Source organism: Protobothrops mucrosquamatus, unplaced genomic scaffold (genome assembly GCF_001527695.2).
Source record: "Protobothrops mucrosquamatus isolate PMUCROS unplaced genomic scaffold, P.Mucros_1.0 scaffold_171, whole genome shotgun sequence".
Lineage (NCBI taxonomy): Eukaryota > Metazoa > Chordata > Lepidosauria > Squamata > Viperidae > Protobothrops > Protobothrops mucrosquamatus.
In genome coordinates, this window is record NW_015386247.1 from 125391 (window position 1) to 140586 (window position 15196).

General features: G+C 37.0%; 1 protein-coding gene across 1 annotated transcript; it reads right to left on the bottom strand.

Annotated features, from left to right (window-relative positions):
* Nucleotides 1-314: 314 nt before the first annotated feature.
* RPN1 (ribophorin I) lies at nucleotides 315-13017 on the bottom strand. Its single transcript, XM_015822100.1, has 10 exons — nucleotides 12700-13017; nucleotides 10134-10198; nucleotides 9342-9648; nucleotides 7537-7746; nucleotides 4971-5163; nucleotides 4016-4115; nucleotides 3641-3779; nucleotides 3294-3413; nucleotides 2316-2561; nucleotides 315-1139 (listed from the first exon to the last, which is right to left on the bottom strand). The coding sequence occupies exons 1-10, from the start codon at nucleotides 12931-12933 to the stop codon at nucleotides 957-959; spliced, it is 1797 nt and encodes a 598-aa protein (XP_015677586.1). The 5' UTR covers nucleotides 12934-13017; the 3' UTR covers nucleotides 315-956.
* Nucleotides 13018-15196: the final 2179 nt, after the last annotated feature.

Sequence of the window (15196 nt, forward strand, 5' to 3'; positions counted from 1 at the left end):
ATTATAAAGAAACTTCAAAATACTTTGGTCAAGAGAACATAGACAGAACAGCTTCCGTTCCATATGTATTTCATTTAAATTCTGCCGTACAATAAAATTTAGATAATTTTAAACAAGCCAAAAATATCTGCACTTCAGCTGAAACTTATTTACATATCCTCGGCATGTATTATTTAGTATAATATCCACACAGAATTGGGAACTCAAGAATTGGGAATTCTTACATAAGGGAAAGTAGAAGAAAATAACATTTACAGTTCAGTGCCAGAATCTAAACACTTCCAGATACCCAAATAAGAAATTTAAAACCAGAAGTAAAACATCCGTATGTCTTTATTTAAGTTTTGTTTTCTCAAAGAAACCAACTGTCTGAGAAAAAGCACAGGCTTATAAGCAAATTGATCTTATCTAAACTCTTCACTTGCCCTGATGCTATAAATTCGAGAGGCTCAGAAAATTCAGATGTAAAAAAATCTCAATCTGTGCAACAAATATTACAAAACCCCTTTTGAATTATTTATCCGTAGTTACATCCCCAAATTAAAAATGGGAAGAGAAAAAGATTTGACATCAAACCTTTGAAAAAAATAATTGTATTTATTGTCTTCTGAGATATTCAGTGCCCTGTGTGTGCATGTTTCTCTACTGGTAATTCGGGGACTTTACAACAGACTCGGAAGTCATAATAATTAACACTTGGAACTTTATGGGAGGACAAAAGTTGTTATTAAGCCAACATAGTATCAGACCTCTTCCACATAGCAATGCAAACATGCCCCAAAATAACAAACCTCAAATTCAGGTTTACAAGGGAAAAAAAGCCTCCCCACCCCCATGTTAAACACCAGGCGTACTTATTTACTGCTCTCTTACTTTCTAAATTAGTATGGCTCAGTATACCCATACAAATTGCCTTGCATTCTTCCCTCACATCACCCCAATTTTGAAATCCTAACTTATAGTGCATCGAGAATGTTGTCAATTTTGCCGATCAACTCCTGACGCTTGCCGGAATGGATCTTTTCGTTCTCAATGTACGTATCCTTCTTAAGTTTGCCAACAACCAGACGCTCAGCCTCCAAAGATGATTTCAGAACCAGCTCCTTGACGTGACTATCCAGTTTCTGTATTTCGCTGACCTTAAAGGAGTTTGGGACAGAATGTTAGGAATGCAAGAGTGTCACAATTTTAAAAGCAATACTCCTTTAAAAAATGGAAACAAAAATACATTTTATAAAAATATGTTTTTCAATTATTATATTATGTGCAATGCTACTTAAGGTTTCCTTTTCTGAATGATAGAAAACATGCAGCCTTAAATTCTCCCAAAGCTCACCTTCCCATTGCTGATTGCAGTGAGCCAACACTTTGTCCTTTCCTGTTGCTTGAAGTGCCTGCAGGACTGACTTTATTCATTCCCACTTTGACCAAAAAGTGCATTATGGCAACAAGCTGTCATTACAGACCTTTTCATTAAATGCACGAAATCCTAACATGTATTTTACATACATAGTTGATGGAAGAAAGTATACATTTTTTTTGAACAGACACTAGGGCCACTGAAGCTGTTGCGTTTCATTTCATGTTGACTTAACTACTTTAATTCCCTATTAACTATGTGTGTAGCTTATAGAAAATCTTTTATTTCTAACACTGACGGTGCTGAAGAAATGATAACCAAAAGGTATGATGCAGCAAGAGAAGTGGCTTGGATATTGTTCAGGTGGCATTACAGTACTGCAATATCCAGTTAACTTTTACTGAGGGGAGGACTTGCTAGAATTAAGTGAGGTAGTCAAGTCAAAGTGTCTTAGTCAACTAAAGATAGTCCTACTGTAGATTTAGGACCATGTATTTAGTGATTGTTAGACTGTTCTGAAAAAAGTGACTCAACTGTTTCTCACGCTTACAACAGTCAGTGTCCGTGTGGTCATGTGACCAAAATCTGGATACTTGGCAATCGGCCTATATGCACAATGGTTGCAATATCCCAGGGCCGGCCATTTGCAAACCCTCCCAGCCAGCTTCTAACAAGCAATGTCAATGAGGGAAGACAGCTGCGCTTAATGACCATATGATCTACTTAATAACTGCTGCAAAACAGGTCATAAAATCAGACTTGACTCAATTATCAACAGCCTTGCTTAGAGACGGAAGTTCTGGTTCCAGTTGTGTTTGTAAGTTGAGGACTACCTGCATGTATGTTGAGTAAGGCAACGCATGAAGCTATGTCAAAATGAGATATTTCAGCTTTTTCTCTGGATTTCCAAATCTAAAAGGTGCATGATGGGATTTTGGTATTAACAGACTCTTACTTTGTCACACAGATCGGAACCTTCCATCTTCAACTTGGACTGCAATGAGGCTATTTCATTCGTTAAGGCTTTATGTTCAACTTCCAGAGATTTTTTGCCACTATTCAGGGCAGAAATATCGCGTGACTGCTTGTACTTATTCACAGCTTCATCAAAAAGGCGGTAGAGACACAACCTCTTGTTCACTCCAGTTAGAACTTGCTCTGTAATGCAAGCAACTTTCATCCTAGCTTCTGCTGCTGGATCCTGCAAGACAACAACGCTTTACATGGAAAAAAAACTTTAAGATGAAGCATCATATATTGCATTTCATGTTTTATTTATTCATTTAAAATATCTGTATAACCGTGCATCTTAAAACCAAACTCTGACCCAACAATAAAACAATATATACAATTAAAATGAAAACAAAAAACCAAAAAAGAGAGAGAAAAATAGAAAAATATGGTGCTGCAATTCCATGTCATCAATGCAATCTCTATCACATTCTCCTCCCATTATGACTTCACCCTATTCCAGCACTTGGGGGAAATGCCAAGTTTTGCATGCTCTCTGGAAGCCTAAAAGGGGGGGAGGAGGGACTGTTGAATCTCTAGGGTGCTTGATAAGGCAGGAGCTCAATGTTTTGTTAAAACTGAGTCAAAGTTAACAAAACTAGAGTTGAAAGCATTTTTGAATCACCACAGCTTCAAGGTAGGCAGCTGTTTTGTATCTGAGCAGACTTTTGAAAAATGAAAGATCAACCTTTACAGCAGTACAGATGTTTGCTAATTAGTTTGGTTTGTTTAGACAAGTAATTGTCTATATTAAGAAACAATTAAATATTAGCTTTACATCTAAAAGCCTGTATGCTAATTTCTAATTTGCAAATTAAAAAGCAGGTCCAGTACAACAAAATTAATGCAAAAACTCTAATACCCTATGAATTATCCTATGAAATAGTGACCTCCATCTTCTCTCAAAACTATATTGTGATACCTTAGTGATGGAGAAGTCCAACCTCACATACAGAATCACCGTAAAGAATAGGATGTAGAATGCTCCAACTACTAGCAAAGGTTCTTGCAACATCAGGATTTTATTAAAGGTATAGTGTACCTGCAAAAAGACAGGTAGTAAAACACAAGGAAAATTTATTACACATTTCCCTATCTGGTTTACAACCATACTATCACAGTTTTTTTTTTAAATTAATCATCCACTAAAATTTTTCTGTTGTTGACATGACAATTTTAATTTAATACTAAATTCAGAGCAATTTGGGCTCAAAGGATGAGAAACTATTTTAATGCTTTACATGAACCAAGCAAAGAATTTGTTTTTACCACAATATCTTGGATATGTTGTTCAACTAGGTTACTCTTATGTGCCACAATCACTGGACGGCCAAATGTATCAAGATAGGTATAATGAAGTTCATCAGGAGCCCGGCTGATTTCATATGGACTCTCCACATGAATATTTCTGCAGAGAACAGGATGCAAAAATGTCAGAGATACTCTAGGGAAAAAAATCTAAAGATATGTAACAGTTAAGGCTAGATGGTTAACGTAAGTCATAGCTTGCATGTAATGTGCTGAAAGTAGACTGATTGCTAAAAAATGCTGCACATGCATACCACAGGAGTTATATTTTATGAGTGACAAACCAACAGCACAGAGTATCATGGATCAACACATCATCAAACATGTTGTACTTACTTGGCACCCTCTGGAAGAATAATCTTTACAGTTAATGAGTCTGTAACTTGCTCATCAAAAACATGGTCAATAAACCTCATCTTCAGGGCATACTGATCACCTTAAAAACATTAACATGCACTGTAAACGTTTCCTTTTCTTATAATGGCAGCAGAAAAGATCTAAGTTGTATAAAACATCAACATAACAGTTTAACATTAAGACATTAAGCACCACTAGAACCGATTATGTGTAGATAGATTCTATGACAAATTCTAGGATATTCACACAATAAAATATGCCAATTCTGCATTCAACATAAGCTGTCGAGGACACATAAACTCTTCCCCTTCCTAAAACATAAGAAATCTGGGTATATTGTGCAAGAGGAAAAAAATGGGTGATTCTGGTTCCCTCTATTAAATATGTCCATCTACTGGGACTAAGAAAGACCTTCTCTGTGGTGGCTCCCTCCCTGTGGAACATCATTCCCATGGAAATAAGATGTGCCTCCATCTTGATACTTTCTTAAAAATCCCCTAAGATATGATTTTGCCAGTGGGATTGGATTCCACAGGGTGGAGCCCATCAAGGGGTTTGATTATTGTCACCAAAGAGGTAAGGGTTAATGGATTTTGTATTCGGTGTTTTACTTCTCTAAGCCTGAATGAACTGGGTAGCCGTACCAATTTTCTTAACAAATAAATAAAACATTGGAGAAATGAAAACTTTAGTAGATGGAACATTAAGCTTTGAAAAGACTGCAAGCAATGTTTTCAGCTAGTTTTCAGACATTGTTTCCATGATTAAAATAAACTCAAGACAAACCTTTTAAATATATATGCAAAACAAAAATCAAGAAAACAACCCAAATTCTTGAAAATCTCAAATGTGCCTATCTGATCATAAATACTTGGGCTGTTTCATTGTATATAAACTATTTTCCAGTGGCTAATAATCTGATATGGTTGCTTACCAAGATTAAAGAGATACTCATAGCTGGGCAAGTTGTAGCCAATCATATAGTGAGTCTTCCAACCACCAAACAAAGGGAAACGAGGCCGAATCTCCATTTCCACTGAGTCATCCAGGACAAGAAGATGACTAGTAGATATGTTGCCAATTTCATCTCTGTAGTACACATCTTGAGCAGCAGCAGGAAGGATAGTCTGCAAAAAGACAGTTTTAGTAAGACCCATAAAAACAGAGACTATAAAATAAATGTAATCTATTATATTTATATAACTCTATCAAATATTGATTAGTAACTTGCAGATTAAACTCAGTATGAACTATCAAAGGAGTTGCCACAAGGAAGAGGGAGTCAAGCTATTCTCCAAAGCGCATGAAGGCAGGACAAGAAGCAACGGATGGAAACTAATCAAGGAGAGAAGCAACCTAGAACTAAGGAGAAACTTCCTGACAGTTAGAACAATTAACCAGTGGAACAACCTGCCTCCAGAAGCGGTGAATGCTCCAACACTGGAAGTTTTTAAGAAGAGACTGGACAGCCATTTGTCTGAAATGGTATAAGGTTTCCTGCCTGAGCAGGTGGTTGGACTAGATGACCTCCAAGGTCCCTTCCAACTTTTATTTTCATTATTATTATTATTATTATTATTATTATTATTATTATTATTATTATTATTATTATTATTATTATTTATTATTATTATTGTTGTTGTTGTTTTGTTGTTGTTGTTGTTGTTAATAATAATAATATTCTTATTATTAATAATAATATTCTTATTATTATTAATAATAATGTTGTTTGTTGTTGTTGTTGTTGTTGTTGTTTTTATTATTATTATTATTATTATTATTATTATTATTATTATTATTATTGGCATAATCAGAAACAACTCAAGTGCAGCATGTATTTTTCTTCTAAGACACATAAGACCAATAATTCAGATTAAATTAAAATAAAATATTGTGAAGTTTAAGAGAACTTTAAAAGCCTGAAAGAAAGAAAAAATCTTTATCAGATGATGCCAAGAAGCCATCAAATGAGTCTACCCGGGGAGATTCTTCCACAATTGGAGTACCATCACAGAAAAATCTGTAATAGGTTAAGAGCAAGAAAGACTGGCCTTGTATGTTTTCCCATTTGAGGAACTGGCCATGCGCACCATATATCAAACAGCCCCGGAACACTTTTCTAAGGGGATACCACGAAGCCTCCTCCCAGAAGGTAATAAGGAAAATGTGAAGAAGATGTGTAGCATCCCAGACAATCCTGTGGACCCTGCTCAAGCATCGGTTATATGCTATGTCCTGGACAGAAGGAAGTGAACTACCAATAATCTTTTCTGCCATCCTCACCACTCTCTGCACCACCTTCCTGTCTGAAGCAGTGATGCTTCCAAACCAGACTGTAATGCCAGGGTGCTCTCGACTGTCCCTCTGTAGAAAGTGGTAAGGACAAGGGAAAATGTACTTTTCTCATGCGACATAGAAAATGCAGGAGCTACTATGCCCGTTTCACCAGTGTCTCACTGTTGAGCAATCAAACTAGCCTGCTTATTAGCTGCACATCCAATATATCCATTATAAATCATAAACTGGACACATATACCAATTGTGAAATAGTGTCATCAGTAAAGCACAGCATGATCAAAATGTCAATTCAATGAAATCTTATGGCTTAATTTTTAAAACTTGCCGTTTCCATTTTTTAAAAATGAAGTTCTATGTATCACATACTAACAATTGTTTACAAGGGACACTTGCACAGTACAGATAAAATGTAGCCAAGCTATCTCCATCCAGATATAGTTACAGCTGGTATTAATCAGCCACAAGCAATAAAAATAATATAGGAAAGTTTTGCCAATCTTTTGAAAGGGGTCCTTCAGAATTCCCAAGAATATATATGAAGCGTCCCTTTACAAATCATTAAAGTAAATATATCTTCCTCCATACATGTTAATCTGCTCTGGAATCTACTCCTACTCACCTCTGCACTTTTGTGCTAACAAAGCTGTTTCATTTCCCTGATCTAGTCTTATTTTTTTTTTTAAATTCCCCCTAAACAGTCAAAAATTATATTCTAAGCACTGTTAAATGAGATTTACCTACAAATAAATAAAATTTATTTACAAAATCATGTTTCAAATAAATGAATTAAGAGAATGAGATTCAGATGGATGCCACAAGTGAGCTGCAGAAAAAAATAATAGTAATTCGTAAGTAGCATATTACTTATTAACTACAAGTTTTAATAGCTTTAAAGTAATATTAACTACTAGTTAATAAGTAATGGTCTGATACTATGTTGGCTTAAAACTTTCTGTTTTAGCATACTGCATCATGGAGGAGATAGAATCAGGACTTAAAAAGGAGATGAAAACAAGAAAACATTCTTGGTAACACTTCATGTTCTCAAAACAGAGAAGTACTATTTGTTCCAAATGTTCTCCTCTTTCTTCCTTCAGTAGTTGGCTCATTCGTGGCTACTTCATTGTGACTCATTTTCACAATACGATCCTATTGCTTAAAACAAAGCAATAAAACAAGAAATAAAAGAAATAACGAAAAACCTTAAATGATTTCACGGAAGATATTCCACTGTCTGGCTGTCTTTGATAGTCATATCTGGAGAAAGGTCCTCTGAGCACAGCTCCTGTATGTCTTAAGTCAACAGTTTCTTCAACTGCAATATTACCCCAGTGAGAAACTTCAATGACACGTATCATGCTGGTGATAGTCAGGAAGGGATTGTTGTTTTCATAATGTATCTTAAGGCTGTCCTGAGAAAAAGACAAATATAACAGAGAAATTGAGTATTTATTTGCAGCAGTAGCCATTTCACTTACGTGACCAGCTAGTAAAGTCACACTGATATTTTTTTTAAACTACATCCTGGGTTTAAGGTTTATTAGCATTACAGCTATTTCATGAAAAACGCCAGTTTTCCATAAAATCTCAAAGGCAGCATAAACTGGATTTTAGTTTTTGACATAGATCACAGCCTTTTGCATGCTAGATATTAAAAACCATTCTTAGATGTTCATGAATGTATCATTTTCCCCAATTCTTTGCAGCTCAGCCTGAACTTAAAACCTGTCTGCTTGATCTGTCAAGAATCAGTGAATTCAGGGGTAAGAATTTGTTGTATTCAGCCTAATTTTAGCAAATAAAAGCTCTGGACCTGATTACCAATCCATTAGTCTTTGGGATTGGGGGGGGGGAGGGAGAGAAAGGGGAATATACTCATGAAAATAATTCTCCCACTCCTGACCCTAACATGGTTCATTCTTGTTCATGTGGTACGGTATTGTATCTCCGCAGAGGGAATACATTTCTGATACCCACATTGAGAATTACCTGTGGGAGAGTGTACTGCCTCTCGCATTCAAAAGAACTGTCTTTTTTTTTTTTAAAGAAACTTGACCATTGATTTGGGAATTTATTTACAAGGCTGAGCCAATGGGTTATCAGGCTTTTGTATATGCCATTTTGTTTATATACTTGGGTTCATTCCCATGTAGGCCTTGGAAAAGGGATATTCCATTTCTCTGTAACCAATGTATAAATGCCAACTACAGATCATCCTTGATTTATAATGGCAGTTGGGACCATCGCTAAACAATGCAGTCGTAAAGCACAATGTACCAAAATAATATTTGTAGCTCAGGAACCCTAAAGTGCAATGTCATTATGAACAAATAGCTTAGTGAATTGTGTAGTGACAGCAATTCCAATAGTCCTAGTTGCTGTTGTAACCCCAAGACATATAGGCTATTAAGCAAGAAGAGGTGGAAAACCTAGGTAAGGAGCACAAACATACAATGGGAGGCTGGGAGGGCTTGGGATGCTCTACGAAAGCAGCAGATGTGCAGTGAGCAGGAGCGACTTACCGGAATGACTTGCAGGGAAGGTTGCAAATGGGGATCATGTGACTGCAGCTCCCTGTGACATTGGAATCACAAGCCAGGCAAGAGAGTACAATCACGTGACTGCTGCAATGGCTAGAACTTCAGGGATGCTTGTCCATCCATTTTTTACAGCACCATCATAACTTTGAATTCTGGCTGAACAAATGGATGTAAGCAGAGGACTATCTGTACTTGCTTTATGACTGATCATAAAAGGTTCCAGTTTTTACAAATGCACTACAGAAAGAGCATTATAGCCTGCCACCATCTAGCAAGTCACCTGCAAAGATTTTGTTTTATTTACCCACGCAGACTTCTTTAATACTACAGAGACCAGCTAAGTTATTAAATACAAGATTGCTTTTTTTAGTTTTATTCAACTCTTTGTCACTTTTTTACATTATACACATAGCAATCAATGACCAATTCAAGTTTACTTTATCTGTATCTTACAAGTAAAAGTTTACCTCACTGTATGGGGGTACATCCTTGAAAGGTCCATATTCAATCATATCCTCTGAGCGGCTGGGATTGCCTAACTTGGTGTAGTTTTCAATGTTTCTTGAGGCCAGTTTCACACGAGTTGTCTGGGTCTTGGTTACATATGGAGAGTAGAAATAATGATTACCTTCAAAAACCACAAACTGCTTCTCTGCCTGAGAGATGTGTGTGGGGTAGGGTTGCAGGACATGTGTGAAAACTGTTTCAATAGATAAACGAATTTTTCCACCTGGAGGCAAAGGACTCGGCAATTTCACAGTGAAGAATTTGCCACTAAAAAGAAGGGAAAAAAGTAGAAAATCAGTCAGACCACTTCTGCGTTCTTTGCTTCTAAATTAGCTTACTGCTATCAGGAATCTTGATCAATCATGGGACTGGGCAATTTCCGTTGCTAAAATTCAATGGTTAGCTCTTATGGTTTTAAAGCAATAAACATATTTTTTAAAAATGCAGTGTATTCATTGCTAATACAATAATGTGAAATAAAGAACATATTAACCAGAGTGCATTTCTGTGAATCATATGCCGTACAACTTTAGGAAACTTTTTTTTAGCGCATTATCTTTTTTCCTAAAAATAGTACAAGAAGTCAAAAGAGAACCAATTATAAAAATTGAATCTGAGGTATCAGCCTATTTATACAGTCTAATTAAACACCTGACATTTTTTTGAAGTCTCATTGAAGATTACATTTTAAAAAGTACTCTTAAAAAGGTGAAGTAGAAATACCAGCCCTTATTTCCCATGGCAAAACTTACCTTTTACCTTTTACTTTTGTCTCCTTCACCTCCAGGGTATTCTCCTCTTCTTCTTCAGCTTTTACCTGTTCAAAAAAATTATATAAAATGTTGGTCAGTGTCGCCATTGACAGTTCCCAAACAAGACAATAAAATTCATTAGATTAAAAAAATCTATGTTATTTGCCAAGAAAGATCAAAGAGTATACCAAAAACACATTTTAATTTGAGGCATGTGCTAATAATTAAAGATTGTTACTAAAAAAATACTCATAACTCTTAAAACCTGAAACATCCACCCATCAGAAATTGACAAATATGTGTCAAATGGATTGTACTCCTATTTTAGAATACATAAACATTAGCGTTAATAAATAAAAGAATTGTAGAAAACCAGTAAGACATACATAACTATTTCCCACAAAAATCCAATAGAAATTTTAAAAAAACCTTCTCTTTCTCTAGCAAACTATCTATGGAAAAATAAGTGATGTTTCCTTTCTAATTAGAATTTTGTAAAAGGTAGCAACAATATTGCTTACAAAAAATACATATTCTTTCCTTCTTCAACTTCACCGAAGTTTCTACTAAGTAAATAATGGTTGGTTGCATCTATGCACTCACTGTCAATAAATAAATAAAACAGCATTCAGGTACCTAATTTTAAAACAGTAATAGTAGAGACCTATGGCACAGGTTTTCATTTCAAACCTATCCTACTAGAATTCTTGTGAAAGAGCTCCCTGAATAACTGAGAATAGGCTGAGCTGACTTTGTTGAAGTCCAAAAATACATTTTCCTTTTATTGATGATGATGATGATGATGACGACGACAACAACAACAACAATAATAATAGGCTCTTAAAATTTACAAAAAAAAGTGAATTATGCAAACTTCATTTTACTCTCAAGGCAGAGTTGATTGTAGAAGAAAAACTCTCCATGAGAATAAGTAATTTAGTATCCCCTCCCAGGGGTTTTGAATTGCAACATTCAAATTCCCTCATCACATGCCAGTCATATAGAGGGAGAGTCACAAAAGTGATTCTCATTAAAAAATCATTTTACAATATTCTACTCAAAAGTAGAGCCACGTTATCAGAAATGCCAGTTAGAAAATACTGTTTGTCCAAGAACTATGCAAATAATGAAGGGCTACTTTTCTGAGTTTGTTCAACTTATTTAATAACACAGGCCAATTTCAAAAATGATCCAGCAGATAGGAATTAGCAGAAGATATACATTCTACCTAACTCCTATAATTATAAATTCACACTGAACTCAAGGAACAGAACTGTAAAATCACAAACCTATCTTTTTAATGGACTAAAAACGAAGACTTGTTGCCACAGCCCCAGACCTCAAGCTCAGTCTCATACTGGCATTAATAAATGCCCTTGTTCAAACAATTACAGTACTTTCCCCTCTAGTTCAATTAGTTTAATCTGGCCTTTCCGGCTCATTTTAATTTTTAAAATCACACTAACTTGCACAATAAAATCATTTAGAACCAATGCAAAATAGTATTTGTAGTTTTTTTCAAGATGAAGCTTCTGTCAAAACTTTTCATTAACATATAAATACCAGCAACAAAGTGTTTAGTGACTTGTCTCAAGGATCTCAAGAGTTCCCAAACCAACTTTTCCTTCACCAGAATTAGGCAGGATGCCTCAATATTAAGCTGAAGAGACACGGACAGGCTTTGAAAGGCCACGCCTCCCTGATTTACATTACTGCTCACGGCTCTCGGAAATAGTCTATGCTTACGTGTCAGTAGTACTCACCAGGCTTTTACTACAGCAGCGCTCTGGAAGAGAATCAACGCACAGGACTAACAGGAAGCAAAGAAAAGTGGTGAATCTGGCCCCCGAAAGGCATTATTATTTGAACTGGCATGCTGTGCAAAAGTCCAAACGGCATCTCAAGAGCAATTTTGGATGCAATATAATTAAGATTTCAATGAAATCATAGGTTCATTGTTTTGGGTTCTCAGTTTACAAACAGCTTAGAAGATTCTGGCGTTTCACTATATCCAGAACATGGGTGGATTTTGTCCATAGTTCTGCCATGCTGTACCCTGCTCTCTCCATTTGGGTGCCTTTCTGATACCATGTGTTAAAAACAAACTTCCCAAAACCAACATAAACTGGACAAAGACGATTAAAGATGTTATCCAAAGCACTCTGGCTAACACGAATTTCTGGTTTATAACACGATCGCCGCTCGGTATCTCCGTATTCCAACTATTCAGCCGAAGCATTAGCCCAATCACCATAACAACCGCCGATTTAAGGACTTAACCGGCCAGACCGCTCCTTGCCACCAAAAACTGGAATTAGGAAGGGTTGGAGAGGAAACGTAATACCCGAGTAATGCTGGGGAAGAAAGCGGAGGAGCAGAAAAAGAAAATAAGGAAGAGGGCCCCAAAGGCACAGATTCGCGTAAAAACGGACAACGTGAAAGCGAAAAGCCCGATCACAAAAGTAACAGACTTGGGAAGGGGCGGCGGGGGGGAGGAGGGCGCCATCCGGGCTCAAGAGCGCCAGAAGAAGCAGGCCGAGAGCTTGACGGCCCAGCGGTTGCTCACCTGCGCCCCCAGGTAGGCCAGGTGGCTCTCCAAGCCGGGGTCCAAAGCCAGGAGGAACGACGTGGCAGATGCCGAGCTCCCCGCGGAGTTGGCCAGGCTAATCTCGGCCGTCACTTTGGCCAGGTGTGTCCCGAGGTCCACGGTCCGCTTTACGTCTTCATTGATCAGCTCGGGAGCTGCCAGGGCCCTGCCCAGGCAGAGAAGGAGCAAGAGGTGGACGAGGTGGAGCCCCATGGTCGGCCACGCTGAAGAACGAAGCCGCGAGCAAACCGGATGGACTCACTCTTTCGCGTCGCTGTTCATTCATCCAAAGGGCACAAGATGGCGCCCCCCACGCCGAGCCACAGACAAGATGGCGACGCCCAGCAACGCGCCGCTATCAAAAATGGCACTGCCTACACGACGCGACGTTCTGACCTGCGCATCGCATTTGCGTCACGAAGTTGAGGTATGGTGGACCGATGGCAAATGAAAGATCGACCTGTCAGAGATGTTTGCACGTGACCCGAGTCCGCGCCTTCATTAATGATTTTGAGATCTTGTAAACTCATCCGGGTGTGAGTGTCGCCGAGTTGCGGGGGGATGTAGGAACCACTATATTAGATTATAAGCTGTTCTCTACAGCGAAGATCGCAGTTTGCATATAGTATTGTTGTAGTATAAGCATGCTTGATGTAAAACTGAGCTTTGATTACGTTTGTGGCATATTGTACAAAATGGGCCCAAATTATCCAGGATTCTGGTTATGGTCAGCAGGGAATGTTGCACGTGGCACAGATATGTATGATTTAGCCATACAATATTGCTAAAATGCATTTAGTGAAAGCCTCAGTTGACTAAAGCCACGTTAAGCAGCAGATACTTGAACAAGTCCTTGAAAATGTATGCATCTGAAAAATTCAGTTTATTGTATGTTTATTGGTTTAGAGACAATACTATACACCACACATTGCTTCTTTCACTTTCAATTAAAACATTATAAGTAACAAATTGTGAAGTATTACAACCTTTTGGAATTCATGGTTTCTGAATCTGATGCAAAATATGTTAAACAAAATCTGTGTGCCCAAGGCCATTAATTTCTCAGTTTTGGAAATCATAGGATTAAATTTAATTTTAGGACACTTGTTCCATTCAAGACAACTAGTATATTTCTAAATATGTATGGAGTGTACAAAGTTCTGCTGTTATATCTAGATTAGCACTCCTATCGTAAATTATCAGAAAGCTTAATAAACCTCGTTGCCTTAAGCTAGACATAATATCAGTAAGTTTCAACATTGCAGTGGGTGATTTTTGTCCTTGTAGGGAAGGTTAGAATGGAGAATTTGTCACATATCCTTGGAAAGGGGGGGATTTTCATCACTGTTAGGAAAGTCATGTCAGAAGAGTGGGATTTCTTTCTTGAGTTCTTTTGTTAAGACATCATCCATCTACTCACATTCATCCAGTCGTTTGTCTAAATTATCAATTACTTCCATAGCTCTTATTATATGACTTGGCTCCTTAAATCTATTCAGGGACATTCTCTCCTCCTCTAGATCCTAATAATCTTTTTCTCTTTACGATTAGAACGCCACACTTTATCTCTCTGCATTTATTTCCCAGCACATCACATTCTGTGACTTTTGTTCATTCATACAAAGAAGTCCTGGACTATCTTGTTCTCTGATACAATTCAGCAGAGTTTCCTTTGTTATATCTCGAAAGTTCTCCTGATATGCTTTTATGCAACCACCTTCCTTATTTCCCTCTTCAAAACTCAAATTTGTCCAAAAGACTGTTGATCAACTTTCTAATCTTATTGGATCTAAACAAAATATATTAACTTATTGATTGAAACTATTACTTCATTTTCCTAATGAGTTTGCTATAATAGCTCACCCATTTTCCTCTCGACTTATGATCACAAGTGAGTCCAAAATTTCCATTGCTAAGCAAGACAGTTGGTAAGTGAGTTTTGCCCCATTTTATGACCTTTCTTGCCACAATTGTTAAGTGAATCACTGCAGTTGTTAATAACATGGTTGTTACGTGAATCTGGCTTCCCCACTGACTTTGCTTGTCAGAAGATCGCAAAAGGCGATCACATGACCCCGGGACACTGCAACCATCATAAATACAAGTCTTTCAAATGTCCAAATTTTGATTGTGTAACCATGGGAATGCTACAACAGTCATAAGTATGAAAAATGGTCATAAGTCATTTTTTCAGTGCCATTGTAACTTTGAACAGTCACTAAACAAATGGTTGTAAGTCGAGGACTGCCTATACACAGATCTGCTAATCTTCAGAGGAATTCCCATGTTAATCTTCCACAGCAAAGTTTTATTATCATATATGCTTTAGTGGATTATTTGTTAGTATTTATTTCTACATCCATTAGACACAATAGAGTTGCTGAGTAATTCATTATACATTTTTCTGGTCATTTAAAATCTCAAGAACTTCAGAATACGTGCTATAATTCAAAACTAAATTAAAAAAAATAAGTAT